At 37.6% G+C, this 26,460-nt stretch overlaps 1 protein-coding gene across 1 annotated transcript in view; it reads left to right on the forward strand.

The window, feature by feature from the left end:
• RANBP17 (RAN binding protein 17) overlaps nucleotides 1–26,460 on the forward strand; it is a gene marked incomplete at its 5' end in the record, with an annotated part of 162,403 nt that overhangs the window by 75,926 nt on the left and 60,017 nt on the right. The window contains 4 exons of the mRNA XM_084295198.1: nucleotides 8,961–9,034; nucleotides 16,951–17,037; nucleotides 23,139–23,196; nucleotides 23,284–23,392. Coding sequence (XP_084151324.1) covers nucleotides 8,961–9,034; nucleotides 16,951–17,037; nucleotides 23,139–23,196; nucleotides 23,284–23,392 — 328 coding nt within the window. The remainder of the gene's footprint in view (nucleotides 1–8,960; nucleotides 9,035–16,950; nucleotides 17,038–23,138; nucleotides 23,197–23,283; nucleotides 23,393–26,460) is intronic.

Here is a 26,460-nt window from a genome sequence, read left to right on the forward strand (position 1 = left end):
AATTGAGTAGCTGTATTTTAAGTGCTTTTAATTATTAGTAGGTAGTTAAGGTTTGTTTTCATGCTCAATTATAGAACTGCCATTTTGGAACTACAGCAATGAGGAAAGTTGTGAGGAAAGCAGTACCAAAGTCACAGATGTTATAGAAATAACACTTAGTGAAGGAAATTAATTAATAGAACTGCCCATCTTAAATGCAGATACATGAAGATATGAAGACAATTAAAAAGAACGTGATGCTTTGTTTAATGATTTGTGAGGCAGTCACATTGTAAGAAACAAATGTCTGAAAATAGTTTAGCACATCAGTCCAGAAATAATGCAATACAAAACCAAAAGACAATGCATTTCAGTATTCCGTGCAGATTAACTCTAATTAGTAGGTAGGCTGTAAAGAAAAAACATTAAGAGCAGCTTAATGAGTTCAGTAGATACATATAGATTTAAAACATATCCTAAAGAAATAAGACTGCTGGGCTTTTTTGTTTCAGATCTGTTTTAACCAAAAAATGCTTTCCCAAAGCTCTGACATTTACTTTAATTAAAAATACAAATCTTGGTATTCATGGTATGTGATGGAAAATTATTGTTTTATATTGCAGTAATATGTTGCTATTATTATTGAAAACTTTATGCAATTTTTAGATTTAGAGGTAAATGTTTGTTATCATGCAATAGTCGGAAAAACGTGTGATCGCTTTTTTTTCCTGAAGGTAGTTTGAAGGTCATACTTAAAAATGCATTTAATTTTTAAAATAGCTTGCACCTGAACTGTTTAGGCCAATTTTCAGTTGCATTTTAAGTTTAATTATGTAAATCCGTAGGAGAGCCTTAAAAAGTTACCCTTTGTTTAATCTCATGTGTAACCCATGCTTCAGAGTTGGCAGTTTAATAAAGGGTCAGATTTTACTTATGTGGTTAAATAGAACATAAATGTAGACATTTCACACGATGTACCATGTAAATGTAAGCCTTTGTAGTTACAAGTTTTTGTAGCTGGAGAATTGTTTTAAAAGGCATGTAATTTATTAGCTATCAGTAGCTGCTTTATTGCCTTGCCGCGCTGCAGTAATAAATAAAAGAAAGTGAGCTGATTTTACAAATGGCACACAAGGTGCACATTTTGTGAAAAAAGTCTTTTTTTAAAGAATTGGCATTAAATCCTTTTTTTGTGATGACAAAGAGGCTAAGAGTGCAAACTGTATTTTCTGTTTATCGAAAACAGAGTCTCTTTTTCTCGAGGGCATTTTTTCCTATGATCATCAAGGGATTTCAAAAGCAATAAAGTGTGGAATCATTGTTCGACTTGAACAGTATTAAAACTTAGGTTTTAATTTCAGTGAAGTAATAAGATTTGAACCTGTCTCACATTACAGCACTGTAAGGCATTTAGCAATTGTATTTTAAAGGAGGTTTTTAAAATGCAGCTCACTTGTAAGCTAACTGTCTGTCTAGTAATTAATAGTTTCTCTTCAGCAGAGGCTGTTGTGAATCATACTAAGAAATCACAGTTTTGTTAATAACAAATTATGATAATTGTAAGGATGTTAATTCCTAATTAGTTTAAACCTACAATCTTTTTCTGCCCCTTTCTGAGATTGATTTTCAAATGAAGACAAAAAAAGTAGAGATGGAGGGTTTCAGCATGCTCTTCACCTTAAAATTAAAATGAAATGATCCACATTTATCCGTGAATTTCAAGAAACTTTATTCCTTGGCCAAGAGTGTAATTTAGCTTCCTGCTAAGAGCTGATGAAGTATCTAATCCATAAACATATTTTATATGATTAATACTAATTCCTTTTTCAAAGTTGGGTGTTAAAGATAATTCTGCAAAACACCAACCATTTTCTGTACTGACCTGGTGAACCCCAGGACACTGGAACATACTGGTATGTCCAGCGAACCGCGTGCATTTTTGCAAAGATAATTCCAGGTGCTCAAAATGTAAATATTTCCTCATGTTGTCTGAAGTGTTGGCTGATAAGAGAAGAGCAATCATTGTAAATTGTAGTTGGAAATGATCACGTATGATTTTGGAGGAGGGAGCAGGGAAGTTTATACACAGGTGCATGTTCAAAACAGCCATCAGTGTTTAACATTTGAGTGGTGAGCTATGACCTTTCGTGATGATTTTGAACGGTAACTGCCTCCATTAGCCATAAGGTTTGTTTCTTTATTTTAGTAGATGGCCTAGACTGTAAATATTAGAGGATCTAAAATAAATCAACATATTATCCTAAGGATACAAAACGTAAGAGCTATTTGTGGTTAGGAACCTTTGACAGATAGTTTGGATGAGGCAGATGATTGCCCGCCTCTCGTATCTGGCTTCCATTGCTATGCCTGCAGGCAGTTTAGTGTTATAGTTGTATATTGATGTCAGGGTTACTACTGAGTGGCTAGCAATGACAGATGTCTATAATTACAGGCAATGCTTCCAGTATTTCAGAAGAGCCAGCCTATGTTGAACAATTATCTTATTTCTGGCTTGCCAAAGAGGGTTGTTCAAATTGCTAGTATTAGCTGTGGTGGCTGTAACACCTCTCCTTATGCCGTGGGATAAATGTGCAAAAAGCACTGATGTACAGCTCCGGTGCAAAACCTTTTTAAAATATGTGATATCACTAAATTTGGTGTGCTTAGGGCTTGATCCTGAGAGATGCGTAACACCTGCAGCTATGCTCAAGTCAGTACAATGAAATAGTTTTAGAAATAGAAATTTTAGAAATAAATAGCTATGATTTTTATTACTTGTCTTTAAGTGCCAAACTAATGTTGGTGTTAAAGGATATCAAATGGTCAAGTTGCTTGCACGTAAGCATGCTGAGTGGGCCACTTGTTTAGATGCAATTAAGCAGCTGAATAAAATTAAGCTGGACAGGGGCAGGTAAGAACATAGATTACTGCTACTTCAGGTTTGGGAGTTTTCTGACTCCAGTACAAGAACAAATCTATTTGTGTATTGTAATCTATATGGTATTGTTTCATTTCAATCATTTAGAGGATTTTTAAAGCAGCATTTTACTTTCTTATTAAAACAAATAGGTGACTGCCTAGATGGCTTGAATCTCTGCAGTGTCTGTGTTTTCCATGAAAGCTGTACACTGCTAGAACTGTGCCTTGAAAACTAAAAATCAGCGGGATGATGTTCAAAAGTAACATCTATTAATACAAAAAGAGGCTATGGAATTAGAAATCTGTAACAGTGGTTTACAAGAATGATAGTCTAAAGACTTCTAAAGCTAAACTCCTTTTTAACAGTTGGCTAAGACCTAGCAGGTAAACTGGTTTCTTTTCAGAGCATGGTCCTCATGCTGCATTGGTGGTAACATCAGTTAGTTGGTAGTACAGCTCCCGTAGCAAGTCCACCAGAATTATAGGGCTTTCTCTCAAGATTTTCAAAAAATAGAGGAATTGGAAAATGAATAAATAAATAAAAACAAAAGCTGAGAGGAAGTCATTGAAATGAAAAGACTGATTTCCACTTAAGAAAAGGTTTATTGCTGGCATTGCTCAGGCACTCAATGGAGCAAGAGGCAGGGAGCGAATGACACCCACACCCTGTGAATCCTCTGCTCCACGGAGCTAAGAAAGCAGGGGCCTGGAACACATCCCATGAGGGAACTGCTCATTCCTCGTACTGTCTGGACTCACGGGGACACAGTATTTCAGGAGACTACCAAGGAAATAGCATCTGTAACTATGACTCTGAGCCACTCGGTGTACTTACTCTACAACATTCCACCCGGTTGCAGTAGCAATACCCTAATTTTTAAACGTTGTTTTATGGTAGGTCTCTGTCAACTGAGGAATAGTATTTTGATTAAGCTGGCTGTGTAGATAAGGCAGTAGATGCCGTATTATTTATATAACTGATGTATTTCCTCTGGTTGCTTACAAACACATGCGGCACCAAGTGGGAGGACAGCCTCCTTTTTGTATAGTGCAGTGCCCAACTTCATCTGCTCTTCAGAGATCCCATCTGAAACTATTTGAGGCAAGTTCTTAAGGCCTATTAAGGATTTTTTTTCTTGTAGGGAGCTAACTATATAACAACAGATTATCCTCTGGGCTTAGACTCAGAGTTAGGAGTGTTTGGAGATGTTACCTTTTTCAGACAGCTGGTCAGGAGTGGAGGCTTTATGAGCAACCGAGGTTTCCTCTGCTGTGGATGAGATAAAAAAGTGAAGGCTTTTTAAGCCTTTACTTTGGTTGGAAGGCAAAAGTTGTTGATCTGGCACTCTGATCCATTAATTAGGGGACTAAGTTCAGTTAATTAGGGGACTAAGTTCAGTTTCTCATTGATCGTGCAGCAGAAATCCAGCTTCCAAATTGCATGTAATGGAGCTTCTGCATGTTAAAATTTAAAATACCAGATTTCAATTTGAAAAAACGGTGAAAATTATACCTGGAAAGAAAGTCTCAATTAGCATGGAACTTAGTGGGTTTAGTGTAGAGGTATCAGAGAGGTGAGGTGGCACCTCCAGGAAGCTGCTGTGGTAGCCCAGACACTGGGCGAGTTGCCTGCAGAACTGGGGTGGGCTGTGTGGGGAGCTGCTCTCCAGCCCAGCCACGCCAGCCTCTTCAGCAGCAGCTGTCTCCATGCAGTTGCTATCAGTTTTGGAGCAAATATGGTTAAGGTCTGGTTTTGCCCTCAGTATTCATGACAAAATACTTTAATGTTACACTGATAGTTCTCTGCAGCAAGGCCTGCAGAGCTTCAAGGAAGTTATAATATCTTAAGCATTTATGCTGTGCCTACGGGTAATAACTTTACTGTAATTTTCTGAAGATTCATTATCCAAAATCTTAATTCATTATAATAGCCCTTATGAAACATATAGAAACCAACATTTTCTTGTGTTTTCTTATTTGCACAGTGTGAGAGATTCATTGCTCTGTTTTAATTTGTTTCATGGGGTGCGTTTGAGTACATTCCATACAGTGCTGTTATTGAATTTCTGTGACTGTCATTATATAGCCATACAACCTTTAGGAACTCATATTCTGAGCTTCCCAGTTCTGTAATCTGCTTCACATTTAAGAATTGACATAATTAGCTTCTTCAGAGTTATAACGATAGCACCAAAAAGAGAAGACCTTAAAGACAAAGCAAAGTTAAACATATCTAGGGCCAAAGAGTAGAGAAGTCAGAGAAATAAAGTTTTAGTGTAATTACCACATTATTTCTCTGTTTGAAGTTGTATTTACATGCGAATGTTTTGCTTTATAAAGTGTTGCTTCCACAATTTTATTTTCTTTCTTTTTGAAATGCAGCAGGTGGGGTTCAAGTAGATGGGAAGTGTAAGGTTATGCGATTTGGATAACTGGTAAAGCTGCTAGGTAGTAAAAGATACACCAGCTCCAGAGCTGGTGAACCTGCTGGCTCCCTTAAACACCTCAATTCCACTGAGGTGCCTTTCATTTTATACATTTATTCACAAATCTATTTCCCTATTCTGTGAAGTGGAGCAAAGAGCAAGGAAGCTGGTGGATGGGATAGAAAACAAGACTTAGGAAAAGCGACTGAGGGAGGGCATTAGGGTCATTTAATCTGGAAAATAAGAGGTTTAGGGAGACCTCGTTGCTCTCTACAACTACCTGAAAGGAGGCTGTTGGTCCCTTCCCTCAGGTGACGAGCAGCAGGATGTGAGGAAATGGCACCAACTTGCACCAGGGGAGGCCCAGAGCGGGCCTCAGGCAGAATTTGGTCCCGCAGAGGGTGGCCGAGCGCTGGGACGGGCTGCCCGGGACACTGGGGGGGGTCCCCACCCCAGGGGTGTGTAAGGGACGTGTGGACGTGGTGCTTGGGGACACGGCTCAGTGGGGGCACGCGGTCGGGGGTGGCTGGGCCTGGTGAGCCCACAGCTCTCCTCCAGCCTGACCAATTCCATGATTTTTTGCTTTAATATGTTTGAAACTGTTATTGAAGGTGTTTTGCTGGTCTTTTCCTTATCACCACTCCCATGACTATTGCTGTCACCTGTGAGTGTTGCAGCCAGTGCTGTTGCTTTTGGGTTGACGTGGTGGTATCAGCCCAGCTTGCTTTAAGGGCTTTGGTTAAGTGCTTGTACCCGTGAAGCTTACCTAATGTTGTAGCCTCCTGTTACCACTTCTGTGCATTTCTCCCTTTAATTCATAACCGATGTACGTTGAGATGATGATAATGATGTGATATTTGATGGTTCAGAAGCTCACATTTTGTGGCGATACCACGCCGTGCTCGCCCAGCGCTGTGTGTCGATGCAGGGTTTGTATTGGAAGCTACAAATCCCACAGTTGTAAGGATTTGGGAATAATTGTGTAAAGGCTTTACAGAAGTCTTAAACTGGTTGTTTCCTACTGAAAGTTAATTATCCTGCTCCTTACTCGAAGTCTCCGGGGGGAACTGCAAACATAGCCTTGTTTCTTTCTCGCTGCCAGGAGGAAGGGGGAGGCCGGGGCTGGGGGAGAGCCAGCAGGTGGGCACCTGGGCACGGCCCCATCCCGGTCCCGGTCCCGCAGGCGCAGCCTCCCCAGCTCCGCGTTCACCTCTGCGGCTCCGTGATGCGAACAAGGATGAGATCACTTCCACATGCAATTCCACATCCTTTTATGACCCCTTTCAACAGTGTTTTCCTCCTCCTTTTGAATACGTAGCACGGTCTTTGTTGCTGAAGTGTTTTTTATTATGATCTGTCCAAAATGCTTTATCATTAATTTTTTATAGCGCTTAAAAGTCTAAGGGCATTTCATTGTTGTGGTTGGGGGCTGTTTGCTCTTCTATTTTTACATCCTAAGAGCGTGTTTCGGTTTGAAAATGATTTTGAAGAAGGTGTTTAAAATATCACGTTTATTTTAGCTTGCAATTTGTCACATTACAGACCGGGTAGTAGTTTTTATTACCAGCACTGTATTCATGCTGACTTGAAATGACCCTGTCACATGCGAAAACAAATCAGATTGTTGCTGTTAATGAGCTTTTCAATTTACTATTCAGTGGATCAGATAAGTGGATTTAAGAGGTAATGATCCTGCTTAGCACTCAAGCTTGGCTGTCAGATCCTAGTAGTTGTGGGAAATCCCCAGGGACAAAAGCGTTGACACAGTTCTTGATGGGATAATGGGAATCAAAGCTAATGGATGATAAAAGGAGTAGTAAGAGTTACAAGGATAATTGTGGATTAAAGCACTGCTCTTTGTCAACACTGACTGCTGGTTTAGTATTTATTTGTTAAACTCAGCCGTGGCTTAGAGCCCCGTTTGCCAACAGAGAGAGTGCTCCCGTCGCACTCGCCCGGCTGCTTTCCCTCCTCCTTCCCCTTCTCCTTCTCCATCTCCTTCCCCTTCCCGAGGAAGGGAATTCGGAGATGTCGCTAAAATTGCAGCTGCTCCATTTCAGCAGTGTGCTGTTTAGCGGTGCTTTTTTTTTCTTAGATTGGAATATACGAATTTTATACTTGAATATGTTATTGTAGCTGCAGTTTACTGCAAATCATAGCTTTGCATTTACAGTGTGAATATGATATTTTGCAAGGTTTGAAAAACAGTATGTTCCTTTTTTCATATTTTGATTGTCCTTTCGCTGCTGACTTCTGTCACAGAACACTGCATTCATGCAATTACAAAAGGTGATATTTTACCTTACAAGTTAAGTAAATTATCCTTGATGTTGATGCAATTTCTGGTTACAGCTGCAAGTTGATTTGCTCATGCCTTCATTATGCTCCCAATTTAAAACTGCATTTTTGGGAACATGAAAATACAATTTATTTTTTTTTTGTTGACTTCTGCAGCGGTAGAATACTGCTGGTTTGCTTTTTAACCAAAGTTGTAGCATTGCATCAGTAGCAGAACAGAAGTTGGTACAAGCAAATTTAGATACAGTAACATAGGTATTAAGTTATCTTATGTTCATTGGTATTTGTGTAGAATATATAATGCCGGCGAACAAAATTGACAGCTAGATGGCACCAGGCTTTCACTGCTGGGGAACTGAGGCTGCCTGTGCTGGGCTCCGTGCTGCGCTTCAGACCTTGGTGATACTTGACTCGATCATGTAATGCGGAAGAATTACATGTAACCCATAATACTTGTTTTAGTATCACTAAAGGTTGAAATGACCGAAATGAAATGTACCGACCTGCATTTAGCCTAGTCGTAAGCAAATAGCAGTGCTACTTGAGCTCAGGCTCGAGTGAGTTGCAGAGCATTGAGAAGTTTTGCAGTGCTCATTTCCCTTTTATTTCTCAAGTTGATTTAATCCAAATAAACATTTTTATCCGAACTAAATGTTTGGCTACTAAAACTACAAAAAAAATGTATGAAGATTACACTGTAAGTAAAAAATTACACTTGTTGTGTGCTGTGTGTTTGCTGCTGCATCATAACAGCGGTGTGACCTGGTAGGTGGGGTGCTGGAAAACTTGGCTGGTAATTTCTCATGGATCTGAAGCAGAGGGAAAAAGTACACAACTAGAAGTTACTTGGCTGCCCCAGGAAGGGAGAACACAAAACTGAATGCCTGAGGAGTACCTGATTCTCTAGTTTGTGACTGGTAGTGCAGCAACGTGAAAGTGGAAGCTAAGGGACAGTGCTGAATCGTATCCCACTGAGGACAGGGACCAACAAAAGAATGTTTTCTCTGTCCCTTTGCAACGTTGGTAATAAAACACTTTTTTGAAAAGAGGCGTGTTTGTTCTGTGAACCATAAAGTGAGTTTAATGTGAAAATTTTCTCTCTCTTTTGTGGGAAGAAATGTTTGCAAGGGCACTTAAAAGCTGATTGGCTCCAAAATTCACAAAACACATCATACAGTGTGTAAATGATCTCTTACAAATGCTTTAGCTAGATTGGAACAGCAGGCATGTGTGCCTGTACTTTTCTCCTGCAAAAATAGGGAAAGGTTTTAGAATAAATTAAACTGCTGGTTCTTGTAAATGTCTATAATATGTTACTGTTGAAATGTTTATTTCCAGGTGTATGCCCGAATGTCAGAAGTCTTAGGAATAACAGATGACAACCATGTTCTAGAAACGTTTATGACAAAAATGTGAGTTTATCCTTGGGTTCTATTCTATATGTATTTTGTTTTGTCTTTAATGTTTACTTTAAATCCATGTTTTATTTTATGTTGTTAAGTTTGCCTTCTGCTAGAGTAATGTCTTCTGTAAATTTTAAATATTTCAAGTAAGGAATAACTATTTTTAAAAACACCCTTATCTTATTTTCTGAAAGTACCGCAGGCCTCTAAATAAACACTTAGAGATAGATAGGTACTCCAGAGTGCCTGCATCACTTCTAGAAATGGCTTATGGGAGGATAAAGCTGAAATTTTGTAGATGCTTGTTCAGGGACAGTCCTGGAATAAGCAGTTCCCTCCATTCCCTGCTTCTCATTCCTGCACCCTCAGATGCCAGTAGATTACCTGTAAAGCTTCAGCATGATTCACAGCAGAGAGCTGGCCAAGTTAAGCTAATCTTTCTTTGTTTTGGGGAGGTTTGTTTGATTTGCTTTTTGGCAAGATCTGGCGAACTTTGCTCTTAGAAGTATGGATTCACATGGAAAGATTTTAAGGACTCATACTGAAGGATACAAGGGGCATTATTGTCAGCCGTTCTCATCTCAGAGATAAGATGGTGCGTTTTTCTGGCAGACAAGTATTGCAGTACTTCTGAAGAATAAACCTAGAGAATTGCTCTTTTTCTTGTGCTTCTATTGCAGTCCATAGGTCCAACAAAACTTCTAGGATTTTCTCTTTTATTACTTATGTCCTTAGTGGGACCTGAGAATTTCTCCAGACTCAGAAGTTCCATCTAAATAATTTTTTTTCTCAATTCAAAACAAAATGGTCTCTCCAAACAATTATGAATATCCACTAAATGTATGGGAAGTTCCAGGAGACAATGAGTTGTGTGTGTGCCAGGAGAAAGAGAAACGAGTACTTTAGGTCTTCATTCTACGGTGAGGAAAACATTGCATCCTGTCATTAACTTCATGTCCCCTCAATCTAACCTATATAACCATTAAATATTTTCTGTGGACTTAGACCTACTAGGGAAGCATCTCTTCTGGCATTGCCAGGTTAGCCATGACCTGTTTGGACAGTATTAAACATGAACTTGTCTTTTGCTGCCATGACTACCAACCTTGAGAAACAGAAGCAATTAAGACAAGGTCATTTGCTAACGTGGTTTAACTTCTATATGGAAAACAAGGCATAAATGTTTTGCTTCCTCTAAACCAGAAGCTGAGTGTTGCATCCTGCCCTAGGATAACAATAGTACCCATCAAACCTTGATATTTATGCGGAGAATGCTTTGTAGACAGGTAAATGAGGGTGATGAAAGGAAAAATATTGATAGGTATTTACTGCAGAGTTTCTGGAAGCATTTCATGACATAGAATTAGCTAGGCTTCACTTTGTTGTTTTCAAAATACAGTAAAACTTGAGCAAATGAGGAAAAGGAGAGAAGAGGACTTTTGTATGGAGACCAGATGAATCAGTTTGTTCCCTCTTTCTACTCATTCATACCATTGCAAGGAAATCCATGTTGCACTTGCTAATTGAGGAAATAGCAGTATATCATTTAACAAGTGTGATAAGTACATGTACTACCTGTGTTTAGCTTAGATGTGGCTCGTTTTGCACAAGCACTGTAAATCAAGAGAAGATAGTGTTTTAATGTTACATGGAGGTTTTTACAAGGAAAACCAGGTAAATAAAAAGCAGAACTCAGTGCTGCTTTTGAGATTACACATTCTGTGTTAGTATTTTCTCTTATTCTGTGGCTTACTGTATTTTTTTCAAAACATGCAGTTTATGAATTGTTCATTGATCAGATTGAAGATCATTTTCGTTTTGCAGAATGAATGTTACAGCTTGAATTGGACAATTCAGTCAGTATCTTTAAGAGCTGGCTGTGAAGCTGTTGTCCAAACACACTCATGTTTGTGCTAATTAATAAACTAGCTTCTTCCCAGTGATAGCATGTCTATTGGAAAATCTGGGTGTGAAACCCAAACATACTGATGCATAATCCGACAAGCAGAGTCTGATGGGGCAATCCAGTCTGGCAGCATTTTTGATGATTTGTTACTGACACTAATCTTAACACATTTGAAGAGCAGTGGACAGGATACGCGAGTGATTAAATCATTCACCTTTTTCTCTTAAAATACACTTTTAATAAAACATTAAGATGTTAACTCACCCTCATTGAATTCTGTCATTAACAGAAAACAATTCGAAATGCTTCTTGCTGTAGCTACTTGTAGCTGCAGTAGCCACTGATCAGTTTATGGTTTAAAGGTTGCATTAAATAGGTATTCTCCAATGTACAGAAATATTTTGAGATATATCAATATAATAGCTGTCCTTTAGATCTTTTGACAGTAGTTTAAAGTGCTGCTGTCACATCAGGTCCTAGACTTCTTATTACACTTCCATTGGAAGCTAATGAATGTACCTTTTACTGAGTTCATCTTAAATTGTTTCTGGAGGGGTGAAGTTTTAGGTAGGCAGATAATCTGTTAATGGCTGTATTTTCATCATAGTCTTAGCACAAATTTATTGAGTACCTCTTTTAACATCACTGCCCTTGGTTGCTTTGACCATCATCTTAAAACGGTATACATGTGACGGGGTAAAAGCCAGCTGAAAAAATACCTAGCCTCAAACCAAATTTTTCTAATATGCAAGGCACCTTGAGCCTTCTTAGCCATGTTTAGCAACTCTGTAGCAAGAGCAGAGCAGGTTCAAGGAGGGTTAAGCTGTGAGGAGGAAGGTGCGGGTGAAGACAGGTAAAGGGGAACCAAGGGCTTTTGAAGGAGGCAGTAGGGCTGCAGGGGATGATGAGATTCTGGAGGGCTATGACCTAAGGTCCCAGTCTGGTTCCTTAAACTTTCTCTTGCCTAGCCTGTTCACCCAGGGTACTGGTTTTCAAAGCCACATGCTGTTCTTCTGTCTGTCTCCAGCTCTATCCTTTTTACTCCTGCTTCCTCCCAGAACAGCCGTGTCACGTATTCCTCTTGGCCTGCTGGGAAGTGGCTTCAGGCCAGGACTCTTGGCAAGGAGTGAGGCACTGTACCCAGAAACGACAGCAGTTCTTTTCTTCTGTGGGTCATCTTTTTGAGCAGTAGCTACCCACCTGTCTTGATCCTTCCCTGTATAGGTAAGAGGCGAGGAGACATTTAGACTGGGGTAGTTTTAGTTCCATCTGCTCCTTGAGTCTCTCCTGGGCATCTGGTCCTAATTGTCTTTTATTTATTTTGGCAGCAAGCACCTTTCCTTTCCTTCACAAACTCTTTGTAAGCCTTTTAGGGTTCCTTTCAGTTATTATCAAATATATGTGGAAGTGATTTTCATGAGGTAGATTAACAGAATGTTCACCCAAATGCTTAGTATTTTTGGTATAACATGATAAAATAACTGAAACATGAATGAAAGATGTGCATCCAACACTGCTGTTGGATTTTTTGTTTAACTGCTGTTATGATTTCACTGTGGTGGATACACACACACATACATATAAGTAGTGAGATTTTTCCATGTAGTGTGTAAATTCTAGTGTAAGCATAAAAAGTCTGAATCTGCATATTTTTCTGAACACTCAGAACTTACACGACTCCATGAATCACAGCAAACTAAAACTTGGCACTTTTATTCATAACAGTATGTGTATTATTTTTAACTATTCACCTTTGTCCAGCTCTAATGAAAAGTATATATCCAATCACTGTCATTGAGCCACAGAGAGCTTTTATTGTAAATGATGATAATGTACAAGAAATAATTAAAACATGACTGTACCGAGCCTTCTTCCCAACAAATTGCTGTCTTCATTATTACTGAAACACAATTATCACGCAAGGAAGATATTTTCAAAGTTCTTTTAGGGGATTTGGATGATTGTTTCTCCTACTTTTTAATGTCAGTTTGGTAGCAGACACCTTAAGCATCTTTGAAAGTTTAGTTTAAATTGTGTGATTTTTTTTGTCCTTTTGATTTCTATAACACAAGTATATCTGTATTATTGAGACAAAGGCTATTCCTAAATTTACATGATTCAGGATTTCTAATTTGCTCTAATTCTGCTCTAATTGTTTGTTTGTTTTTGTTTTTATTATTTAAAAACAAATCTCGAAATGTGCTGGTTTACAGCAATTATCATCTCTTCCGGCTGGGTAGCAACATATCTTTGACAAGATACGTATCTTTGACCATCCATGTGGCCAGATGGATTTTCTCTGGTCCCTATTCTTTGCTGACTTCACGCTTTTATTTAAAAAAAGGAAAAAAAAAATCTTTTTGCTTTTTTATCTTTTATCCCTGATTCTCTGTTTTCTTCCAAAATTTTATTTTTAAAATTGTGCTGTACATTTTTCAGTTGTGTCTTCTAAGCTGGGCATCCCATTCCTGTGCTCCACCAGCATTATTTCCAGTCCTCAACTTCCATAAGAGCTATTACAGTAAGGACAGGGCAGGAAATTAAGGACAGTAAAATGGGTTAGAAAACAAAAATGTCACGAAATGGATTTAAGGGGCTGGAAGTGGATGTTGGTGCCTTTTTTTTTTTTTTCAACTATCATAATGACTTGGAATGTGCAAAGAATTTTGATTCTTATGTGGATGGATGAAACTTTTCCCAGAGAATTGTAAATTGGCATATACAATCACTATTTGCCTTCCCATTCTTCTCTATTTTAGATTTTAAAACAGAAAACCTCTAAAGTTGTACTTTTAAGTCACAAGGGCAGGGGTGATTGGTGCGCTGATAGAACTGCACTAGTAAGCAGTGATGGTGACAGGGGAGGTCTCAGAGCAAACTGGAGGGTTCTAAGGGGAGAAAATGGGAAGTTTCACCTTCTTTGCTGTAGCTTTTAGAAGCTAGGCTTTTATTCTAGTTTACCTTTTACAAAAAGGTAAACTAAAAGCAAGTATTTGAAAGTATACTGGATTCTTAATGGTGTTTCATTTAATATTTTTTAAATTCTCATAGCTTTATTCATTTTTTTGCACCTAGTTCAGTATTTTAATGCTGTGTAGTTATCAAAATTGCAAATATTTTGCCACTTTTTATTACCACTTTTCTTGTATTTGCCTTTAAAATGTGTTCGGTGCTGCTTATAACCATAGACATTTCTGTTAATTTGGATTGGTGTAGCTTTTGATGAAATTCTGACTTTCTGTGACTCATTTGAAACTTCATGATTGGTTGCTCTGACTCAGTTTGATTTAGTTCATATTTTAAGTCAATAAGCCACTTGAGAGAGGAGACAAGGACACCAGCACTTGGATTTAAGAGCTGTCTTGCCAAGATTTCTGTGAGAGCTGTAAATTTTTTCTTCTCTTTCATTCCTTGGTTTCTCTTCCTTTAATGGTGGAAAATCACTTTTTGTATTCTGAGATTCCTCTATGGATCTTTACAAATTTTCTCAGATACTTAAACTCTTTCACAGATGTTTCTGAAAGTACTACATTTTATGTGCCTTTCATATAGTCTGCTATTGATAAGGCAAAAACAGAAATGGGAACTGCTAAGATTATAATGGAATTTTTTCAGCCTCTCTTCTTGAGTACTTCTCTAGCTTTTATATTATTATTCTATCTTTCAACATCCAAACACAGACATGAGAAGATAGACAATTAAAAAAAAAAAAAAAGTCATGAAATGTTGAAGAGCCTTCCTCATATAGTTTTAATTTTATCTTCAAGCTGTTGCTGTGACTTCTTGTTTTTCTTTAAACGTCTTACATTTAGCTACTGAAGGACAAGGGGTTTGCTCTTTTGCAAAGTAGCCTTTTTATGATTTTGATATTGATGTCACATCTGGATAGTCCAAATTCATTTTTATTGCATTGTATGGTATATACTTGTTAAGGATTTAGTGCAACTATAAACATCTCCAGAACTCCCCATAGTAGGGATAAACTATGAATTATGGACTTGCTAGAATGGGCTATTTCTTTAAGGCAATTTGAACCTCTGTAGCTCTTCATAGAGATTTTGTTAAGTAAATCAATGTTTGTTTGCAAATATGTATTGAAGAATACTGCTTTAGTAATTGCATTGTTATTTGCCTTTTCCTGAGCAAATAATACTAAACAGTCAGATGCCCTAACCTGCATTCTTGAGTTTATAACTTCCTGAAAAAGAAGTCTAGTGTATGCGGTATAGTGCATTCCTTAGCCTGTGTATATGTAAAAGATGGCAATAATCAGCGCTGATTTTAAGGCACTGAACATCTCATCTTGAGGTCCTCCGTTCCCAAAATTTAAATCCTACTGCTTCACTGTGTAAATAGCTGGTGCTGATTATGCCTCTTAGATCATCAACTTTCATCAATAGGTCTGACAGCTTAACGTCAGAATTTTTACGCTTATTCTGTGGACAAGGAAACAGAGGCATACAAATGTAAATTTACTTACATGTATTCTTCATCACCTGGGAGTTTGAGATAGACCCTAGGAATTTGTTGCCTTGATCAGGAATAGGTTTTCTATTTCTCCAGATGAATCCAGTATCAGAAACTGTGCTCGCATTCTCTCTTACACAGCATTCTCTCTCCATCTGAAGGAAGGGGATATTCAGCTTCCCTATGGCTTTCTGATAAGGTGGGAGTGAATGCTCCCAGAAGAGCAGGGCTCAGTACTTGCCTTCAAGAAAGGCAGCGAGGAGCAAGCAACCTGTTCTAGGCCAGGCAGCCTGAATGGGATTCTTAGAGGAGTACTAGAAAAAGTTTTACTTTTAAAAAAAGTTTTACTGGTAGTTGGTCTATAATTGTGATCAGTGCATTTCGGCTACTTTTTTGTGTTAATTTTTTTTTTGGACTTTGTGGCAGGAATGTACAACCAAAACATGAAATATCAAACATTTGGGCTTCGGTAAGATTCTTGACGCTGACCTGCGTGACATTCCCTTAAGAAAGCTAGCAGATGCCCGACTACAGGATCAGTGACTTAACTTACTGTTGTAACTGCTTCTCACTTGAGAAAAATGCCATTCCTCCAGTTCACAGGCTTCAATTTACCTCTTTCATTTGAAGGCTCCTGACACCCTTTCACCTCCTAACTAAGCCTAGTAGCTGAACAAACAGCAGATGCCATCCCAGGTCACTTAGGTGTCTTTGTGCTGCCCTGCACACAGTATAGAAGAAGCTGTAGAAGCTCTTAGCTGTAGATGTCAAGTCTCACAGTTAACCTGTTGGAAGGTAGTAGAGCAAGTCATTGTCACCAAAAATGGGAAGACGTTGTACATGGTTGGTGGTCCCCAGGGACTGGTAATATGTCTAGTGTTACCCTATATCGTAATTTGTGTTGGCTCATTAATAAGAGAATACTCTTCCAAAATGCCAATGTCTGAGAGGGGTTGCAATTAGGGAAATGAAGTATCCCCTGAGTATCTTCACTGTTAGTTAAGTGCTTGGTATTGGAAAGAGGGAAGAGGTAAATAGGGATTGGTATAAGAACCGTAACACAGAATTTCACCGGGAGTTGGGTGCAGCAGATCCAGCTCATTGGATCTGTCCCTCTAGTTTTTCTGTACCCTATTTTTCCTATGCTGAAGGGGAATTATAGCAATTTGGTTTTATCTCATGGAGAACTAGGCTGATAGATACTGCCGAAGTTAAGTGGCCAGATTTTATGTAGAAAAATTAGATAAATATAAGTCAGGGTAAACTTCTTTTAATTATTACATATAATAAAGGAATATTGTTTTTTACTTTTTTTTTTTTTTTAATTAGGATATTTGTTACAGGATTATAAGATGTTTGAATCACTTGTTCAGGATAAAAACATTGGGCATACTTTTATAACATTTTCTATCTTATAAATGGAAAATCCTAAGACTTATCACAGGAATATATTCATAGTATAGTGCTCTACTAGTTTGAGCTTTTGTATGGCAATTCTCAGAAAGAGAAAATTGTGTTTAAAAAAATCACTTTTTTTTTTTTTTTATTCTAGTGTTACAAATCTTAAATACCGGGGAAGATGTGAGTCTGTGATTTTAAGAACTCTTCAGTTTCTAAATGACCTTTCAGTTGGATATCCTTTTTGTTGTATATGACACAATTTGCAAATAATAAGGTAAAATTTAATGAGATTTTTGTTGTTGTTTTATGTGCCACATTTTAAAACCAATTAGGATGTTATCGTTTATTTGTTTTGCTTTATCTTTTCCTCTGCATGGTTACTGGTTTTTCAAAAGCAGGGTTATTTTCACGTACTTCTTAGCAGCAAATGAAAAATATAACTAGTTGCTTACAGTTATCTATCCCATTCAGAATCATCTTGAAGTCAATACTGGTGATGAGTTCAACAGTATTGAGAACAGGGTTGATTCTGTAAGCAGCTGGGAACAGGATTTGTTCTACTTTAAGGATGAGTTAACTAAGAAAAGAAGCACGAGTCAGATTTTAAACGCAAGCCTCTTCATATGTTTTATTTTTGCCTGACTGGAAGTTCCTCACTCTGTCAGAGTCATCATTAGCACTGAAGAAAGCCACAATTTTGTATAAGGATGTTTGTCTGGGTTCTAGTATGTGAATTTTTTTCCCAAGTCATTGATGCTGACTTGCTATTTGTTGCAAATTTTTTGTAACTTGCTCTAATATTCACTTGTGTCTCCTTAGTTGGAGAAGAATACAATATGTGGCCTTCCAGTACCTAAAGGGGGCCTACAGAAAAGATGGGGATGGACCCGTTGTAAGGGTGTGTAGTGATAGGACAAGGGATAATGGCTTTAAGCAAAAGGAGGGTAGGTTTAGATTAGATAGAAGGAGGAAATTATTTACACTGAGGGTGGTGAGGCCCCGGCACAGGCTGCCCAGAGAAGCTGTGGATGCCCCATCCCTGGAGGTGCTCAAGGCCAGGTTGGATGGGGCCCTGGGCAACCTGATCTAGTGGGAGGTGTCACTGCCCATGGTGGGGGGGGGGGGTAGAACTGGGGGATCTTTTCTAGACAGGAGTACAGACTGGGAGAAGAGCACACTGAGAGCAGCCCTGCGGAGAGAGATTTGGGGGTTCTGGTGGACAAAAAGCTTGACACAAGCCAGCAGTGTGCGTCTGCAGCCCAGCAGGCCAGCTGCATCCTGGGCTGCATCACGGAGAGGTGGGCAGCAGGGGAGGGAGGGGATTGTCCCCCCTCTGCTCTACCCTCTTGAGGCCCCACCTGCATCCAGGTCTGGGGCTGTCAGCACAAGAAGGACATGAACCTGTTCGTGCAAGTCCAGAGGAGGGCCACAGAGATGCTCAGAGGGCTCAAGCACCTCTCCTGTGAAGAAAGGCTGAGAGAGCTGGAGATGTTCAGCCTAGAGAAGTCTCCGGGAGACCCCATTGTGGCTTTTCAGTACTTAAAGAAGTCTTATAAAAAGGATAGAGAGGGACTCTTTACTCAGGTCGATCATGATAGGACAAGGGGAATTGGTCTTAAACTAAAACCATTCTATGATTCTAAAAGATGATAGATTTAGACTACACATTACGAAGAAATTCTTCACTGTAAACGGTAGAGATGCACTGGCACAGGTTGCCCAGAGAAGCTGTGGCTGCCCCATTCTTGGAGGTGTTCAAGGGCGGGTTGAATGGGGCTTTGAGCAACCAAGTATGGTGGGTGGCATCCCTAGAATGACAGGGGGGTTGTAACTAGATGATCTTTAAGCTCCTTTCCAACCCAAGCCATTCTGTGATTCTAAAAATGATCATTCTTCATTCTTTGAATTTTCAGTGAATTGAGCAAGAAGATTTTTTTTAAAAGTGGTAGTTATTTTTGCTGTGACAAAATATGTATAGGTATACAACAGATAATAAACCACCAGAGCTCATGAAAACACTCAATAGTGAAATCCTTTGCTGTTTTAAAATAAAAACAACTTTTCAGTAGTTTTCTAGAGAAGATTAATTGTTAGACAAGCAGAGGGGTAGGCAGGTGGAATATGACGACTGGAATCATTTTATTTCTCCATAGAATTCTAATCGTATAAGAAGAATTTTAATATATTTCCTTGGGTTGAAAGATGATTGTAGCTTTCTACATTCTGTAAGTGAATTTTGTTCGGTGAAAATCAAACAATGTGTACGTTGACATACCATTAAACAGATAACTCGAGATATTCTTAAATATGCATGTTTATGTTCTCATGGCATCACAGAAATAGGACTGGAAAGGACTTGAAAATGAAACTTTACTAAAAATTTTTGCAAAAACAGAAGGGAATTTACTTCATTAATAAGATTTATGAAGAGACTAATGAGTTCTCTCTTCTATTATGGGATATACTTACAGCTTCAGTAGGGTTCAAAACATAAAAGTAACCAAGAAATTTAACATGGTGCCCCTAACTTACAATGCTTGCTTATTTATTCATACATGTGTACATGCTGAAATAATCAGCCTGATGTTATTGTTAAAGCCAACAAGCATCTAGCATTTCGTATTGTATTATGGACGCTTTCTAAGGCATTTATTCACATTCTAGCTCTCAAGAATGGGGGTCAGTATAAAGTACTGACGTAAATAATACTTTTTCCAAGGCTGAAATGTCTTGATAGTTTTAGTTTTCAAATTACTCAAATTATATTTGCAGTAAATGAGTTTCTGCACATGAAATAGACATAATAATATCAGGACCTAGAAAGGATGAAAAAATAGATGTTTAATAACCCAAGCTCTCCTGAAGAATAAAATTGTGATGAAATTGTATTTTTCTTTGCAGAAACTTGCTAACTGTTGCAAGAGCAGTTTCAGACCCCTATGCATAGTCAGGATGTAAAGCAGCACTGCCTTCATAAATATACGTTTTAAACCTCATTGGAAATGTTTAAAGACTAGTAAAAAATGAGATTAACTGAAAACATAAATACCAAAAATGTATTCAATTATTTTTCAGTGGAAATACTTCAAATTCTGAGAACAGCAGCTTTTCTGCTTAGATGGGTGGGGTTGTACAAAGGCAGCTTTAATGCTGGTTCACTTCACTGTGATGTTGTATTAGTTAAGTTTAAAATTGTGTTCCATGGCAAACCATAAAAGATTTCAAAAGTATTAGACACCCACTTTTGTGCTGGAATTTAATATGCAACTTTTTATTGGAAAATAATCGTCCTTGTCTGGCAAAATCCACCATGCAATATTTCTGTTAGTAGGCATAATGCAATAAAGACAGGGAGGGCTATTTATCACTACAAATTTTGAGGATTTCAGGATTCTTTTTATTATTTTAATATATTTCTTTGGTATTAAATCAGAAAAATGATAAATTACACCTGTCGAGGCTGTTTTTCCTTTTTCCCAGAAAATGATGTACAACCCAATTTCACTGGTCATTTTGGCTTTTAAAGATATGTATTTTTTTCCTATAAAAAACTCTACCAATAGTTTTTTTTTTAATAATAATACTGAAGTACTTTTTATTTCAAACATATGAAGTAGTTTATAACTACTTCCTGGCATTGCAAACTTTGGCCTTTTCACATTATATTAGTTTTTTTTTTAAGGTATTAGGTATATATTGCTTTGAAAGAAACAGAGTATTGTTAAGATGCTGGATCCAGTGGATCAATTTTCAGTATTTGATATAGATTAAATTGTGGCTAGCCTGAAAGGTTAAAATAATAATTTATTTAATTTCAGTACTTGTCCTGTAAGTCAATCAGCTTCTAGACAGTCTTCAAAATTGGTATTTTTGTGTGTGTGTGTTTAATACCCTTTTTTTTTTCTAAAGGATAATCTAGAATTAAAAGCAAATAATAATCCCAGTAGCTGTACTGTATAGAAGAGGAGGAAAAAAATGAAAAAAACATAGGGCATTATTAACAACAAAGGCAACAAATGATTGGAGCTGGTGTCATGGTTTACATTACTTTCACAATTATTCCAGGTTTGCATATTTCGAAATATATTAGCCCAATTTGATTTCAAAGCTCAGTTATTTGAATTATAAATCATTATGTCCCTCCTAGCTGATCAGTCCTGAAATATCTTTGAATTCATTTACATAATGGAATATGTTACTCATTCCTTTATGTCTTTGAAGCCATAGTGCTCCCTCATGCATGTTTAGTTCTTTCTAATAATTAACTTTTTCACTGTATATTTTTGTATCAAAATAACTACAGTTTCATTGTTACTTTGTATAATAACTTGAGTTAAAATATTTATGGTCTCTCAAAAATTCTTTATCTGTGTCTTTGTTAGTCTTCCAGTGTTATGAAAGACTCTCTCTTAATGGAGAAAAAAGAATGTAGCTTTGCGGTATAAAAACAGGCAATGATATGTAAAATGCTGTAAGTTGACAAAAGAATCATCCTAAAACTAGATTAGGAGATTTTTCTAGTAGCAGCTATAAAACCTATTGGTATGTTTTTACCTATTAAAAAAAAAAAATCCATTTGAAATGAAAAAGGAAATTGTTTGTTCCTATAAAAGTAATCCAACACAACACTTGCACCAATTATTTGCAAGGATGACAGAGTGAAGTACTTGGAGAGGGAGAAAAAATAACAACCAGTGATAATAAGAGTTACAGGTATTTGTAAAATCTTCTACATCTGTACAGGAGCATATGCACTTCTGTAACGTTATGCAATCACATACTGATTATTTCCTAAAGAACTTCATCAATGCCAGTGATAAACTGTGTTCAGCAAACAAATAAGTCCTATTTTTATAATACTTGTCATAGAACGTACAAGCCCATAAGTCTCTTCTTTCATTTCATGCCTTCATTGTCTGTGGATGTTGTTGTTTTTTGAACATTTCTATGGCATTTCTAAAAAAGTATATTAGTATACTTGGATATGTCAATGCAGAACTGAGACACTGGAATTTAACTGACTTGCTGAAAGTCATAGAGCAATTTTACTTCAAATGAAGGAGAAGCAGGAGTAAGAAAAACCAGGCCATTGCTTGGCCCATGTCCACTCCTCACTTGCAGACATGCCTAGTGGCAGCAGTCACCTGCTGAACAAGAGCTCACAGAGGAGTTGTCATGGCGCTTACTGGAGTGGCTGATATTATCTCCTTCCCCCAAGCCCAAGTTCATTTGAGCTGGGGAATTAGCATGTCTTCATGCAGTTAAAGATGCTTGTAATTTGCACCTAGGAAAGGATTCAACTTGCGAAACAAGTCTTGAGCTTTTGACCGTTAAGGCCTTCTCTAACTTAATTTTTACAAGTTTAGCTTTTGATTTAATACAGAATAAGTTACTTTTATGTTACTTAGTGTACATCTCCCTGGGAGCCGTTGTGTACGAGCAGGTGCTGTCAGACTGAGGGTTACCGGGACAGGACGGGGCCAGGCAGCTGCTGTGAAGTTCGGAGCTCTGCTAGTGTGGCACTGGGGCCTAGCCCCGGACCGCGGTGCTCACTTGTCATCTGCCCCGTCACTGCCTTCCATTTGGCCAGTCTGTGGAAGGGAGGAAGTCAGTTAATGCCCAGCAGTGGTCAGTTAGGTTGGCTTTAAGTGTACAAGGTTGAAAAATTGGCATTACCGTGGAAGTATCCGTAGATACGTCTAAAATTCCCTGCTGTACCACCTTGTGGTTTTGCTTCTGAATCTTTGTATGCTCCTAAGAAATTTCCATTTGCTTCTTAAACATCTGAAAATTCTTTGGTTTAGTGGTTAACCATAGTTGCATATGTATGAGATACACTTTTATTTGTTGTAACTGAAATAATGACAGGCCTGTAAGATCCCATCCATGATTTTGAGGCCATGACTTCGGTGCTGCTCAGGGCTGCTGCCCATCCCATTGCCAAGGCCCGTCTTCAACACAGGCAGTTGCAGAAACGCTTCTTTTCTACCATGCTGATAACATGGGGCTGTCTGGGGAAAACACACTACCATTTATTATCGGAAACTCTCTGTTTAATTATAAAAGTCATTTAGTTCATTTGTCTCTTTTGTGACTAGAATATATGCCATGAAAAGTAATTGCTTTAATTAATAATAGATTAGGTCTTTAATGTACTAAAGAATATCTTCATGACATATTTCTAGATGAAATTCAAGATATTTTTTTTTAATTTGCATTTGTTGTTGTTTCAGTTAGTTTTTTTTTTTTCTCACTAAAAATTCCTGAAAGTTTGTACAACCTGATAATGTAGTCACAATATTGCAAGGCTGATATTTCCTTAACGCCTGCTACTTATAGTCTCCTTAAAAAACTTGTGAAAATAGAGGCTGTGAAGTTCATGCTTCAGAACCACACAGTAAGTTTTCTTACAATGTTAAAAAATGTTAAGTTTGTAGTAAATTTTGTAGAATGCTAAACTTTTCACACACTTGTGTTTCAACAGAGTAAGCACTTCCCTTTCTTGGGCATCAGTGATAATTACAGCCTCAGTGACCTTAGGTGCCGGACAATGTTCTACACCGCTCTCACTCGTCTTCTCATGGTAGATTTAGGTAAGGTCCTCCTCAGACATCCCTGAGATGCCTTGCTGTCTTGTTAAGAGTTAGTAATGCTATGGATTTTTAAGTTTATTTAACTAATTAAAAAGCAGTTTAATTGTACAATAAATATTTATTTATAGTGGTATTTAAATCACTGCCTATTAACTTTAGAGATTTATGACAGTAAGCATTGATAGCCTGTTTGTTGCCTTCTATTAGAGAAATAAGCAAGATAAGTTGATATTTGTGTTTATTTGTTTTTCATATAGAAGCATTTCTTTTATCAGATATGAGGTATTTACAAAATACATGATTAAATAAGTGCTTTGAGATTCTTGGTAATGTCCTGGTTATGCCAGAACTTTCCAGCCTCTAGTAGAAGTATTGTTGGTTTTGTTTTATTTATTTTTTAATTCATTTATTTGTGCAAGTTCCTAATATACAAAAACCTTCAGTTTTGTAAGAACAGTAGCCAAAATTCTGCAGTTCAACCAGTAGTACTTGAGCATGCACTTGGTATTATATCCTGAGACGTTTTTGGGAGATCAGAGCAGTTCGATGCATGTAAAACTCAATGTAATAGCTCAATGTAATAAAGGATTCAGTTGCTTGGAATCCAGACACAACCTTTGGCCAGCAGAGTAAAAGGCAGAGCTCCATCTGCATTGCCTACCTCTTTCTTGTCTAGATGGGGGAAGGCTGGGCTTGCTGAAATGAACACTGAAACAAATCGTGTTAGAGAAGCTGATGATGAAGACTGCAGCATATCACAAATTGCCTCAGTTCTGACAAGAGGCCCAATTCAGGGTCGTGGACCTGTGTCAGCTAAGGATCTGCCTTACAGAATGCTTTCATGAGTGTGGACACCTGTTCTTAGAGTGGGCCACTGATAAGGGCTTCCAAAAATAAGGTGGCAAGTCTTTTGTATGCTGATTTCTAATCCTCATGCAAGGACTTGACTAGACAGCATATGGGCAGAAGATGGACACAACGTTGTAAGCCAACAGTAGCTGAGATTCCCATTGATGATAATGGGTTCCTGTAGTGTCTGCCGCTGAATGCTTCTGAAAACAGTTGAGTTGGAGATGAGACCAAACTATGTTTATCAGTTTTGGGTTTTGTTTTTTTTTTAAGAATGGCAATTGTGAGCTGGACCTGTGATCACTTGCAGTTAAAAGGCTTTCAATACTGGCTAAGTGTCATATTTACATAAGCAATATGTATATTTTTCTAATGCAAAGTAGGTTACACATGCAGTTTCAGTAGCTTCTTCTGTGGGGAAGAAAAAATAAAGATTTGGTAAAAACAGGATCGCAAGTATTAAAAATTACATATCAGAGTACAGGTTGTGTAAAGATACGCCAGACAAACAAAATGCAAGCTTGTGACTTATGACTGGCTTCAAGCTAATAGATCATTGTGACTCTTCTGGATTGACAACTCTATGAGATCTGAAATAATCAGGAGTATCTGAAGAAAATGTGCATTGCTCTTTTGGCTATTGTCCTTTTTGTTCCTACTGGAATAAGTTTGGATTTGAATTGGTATAAAAAATAAACAAACACATCTATAGAAACAAACGATTGTGAGCGTCATGTTAGGATCCAAATTTAAAAAGTAAAGTATACTTTACTAAAAGTGTACGTATTGTGCTTTCTGTGTGTTAGTGCAAGCATTAAGTGACAGTACTCTTGTGAATCAAAAGATTTTTCAAACTGTGCATAGCAGCATTTTTAGACCAAAAAGCGTTGTACCAATTGCATTCTCCGGCTTTTTCAAATTACAAGAAGAACTTTGTATGTAATCTTCTTGAGATGTATCTAAATTATTTACGTGGGAATAATATTAAGATGAATTATCATTAATGGGGCTGTTCTGAGTAATAGTTTAATATAGAATTATTTTGGGGGATGAATGAAATACAGTAAATTCAGAATATTTACATTTTAAACAACGTTCTCTTGGAGTAAATAACAAAATCAAACTATAGTAGGAAAAATCAGTAGTATATTATTAGTATATTATTCAGTATTATTTAGTATTTGCTTCAAAATGCACTTGGGTTTCTGCTGGATAATTTCAGCATTGTATTGATATAATTAGACTTTGATATTTGTGTGCCTCGGTTGTGTTTTTGATAATTTTGGGGGGCATTTAGAATTGCACCATTTTGTCCAACTGGTTCTTGGTCCAAGATTTCTAAAGTAAACTGAATATTCTTGTGTGTGAATTACATAGTTACCAAAACTAATAGAAGAACACCAGTAAAAGTTGTGTTTAAATAAAAGTTTTTATAAGGATTAATAAATTTTTATCACTTCTTTCTTTTTCTTCTGCACTACAAAAAGCAGTAGATCTAAACTGTAGAAAATTCCTTCAGGAGCTATTCTGCGTGATTTGTCAGTGTCCTGTACTTACAGGTATATGCAGTCATGCTCAGTGCCAAACCTCTCCAAGTAAAGCAGGTTTAAAACACTATTGCCTTAAGCCACACACAGACCTACTATAATGAACAAGTGATGCAATTTTTTTCCTTCCCAAAGGACATAGCAAGGATATGTATGTGTTGTTTGAATTATAGCAAATGAACAATTTACCATGGAAGGTTTGTTTAGCATAGTTTCTTCCTTTCCTCATTAATATTGTGCTGCTCACGGGATGTGAATGTGGCTCATGCGAGAATGTGGAAGAAATGTTTAGGTAATAATTGGATATGTAATTAAGAGGCAAAGCAACAGGATATACAATACATAGAGAAATAGAAAATAATATGATCAGTAAATGTTTAACTTCTAGAAGCGTAAGAGGAAGCTCTGGTTGAGCAAAAATTAGGAGCACAAACTAATACTGTATTGGAATTGACTGAGGAACTAGAGCTGGCTAAGGAAGGAGGTAGATAGAAAAAGCTTAATGAATGGTCTGAGATTACCATGAACAAGGGGGAGTTCACAAAGGTTCCAGAAATGGCAAATAAAAAGACTGACTTGGGTTGAAAGGAATGGAGATGGCAGAGGAGACAGGCAAAGATGGATGGGATTAGAGTCCAGTTTCCCAAAGTCCACCAAGTCCTATTGCTGCCA

This window comes from Netta rufina (assembly GCF_964035555.1).
Source record: "Netta rufina genome assembly, chromosome: 14".
Lineage (NCBI taxonomy): Eukaryota > Metazoa > Chordata > Aves > Anseriformes > Anatidae > Netta > Netta rufina.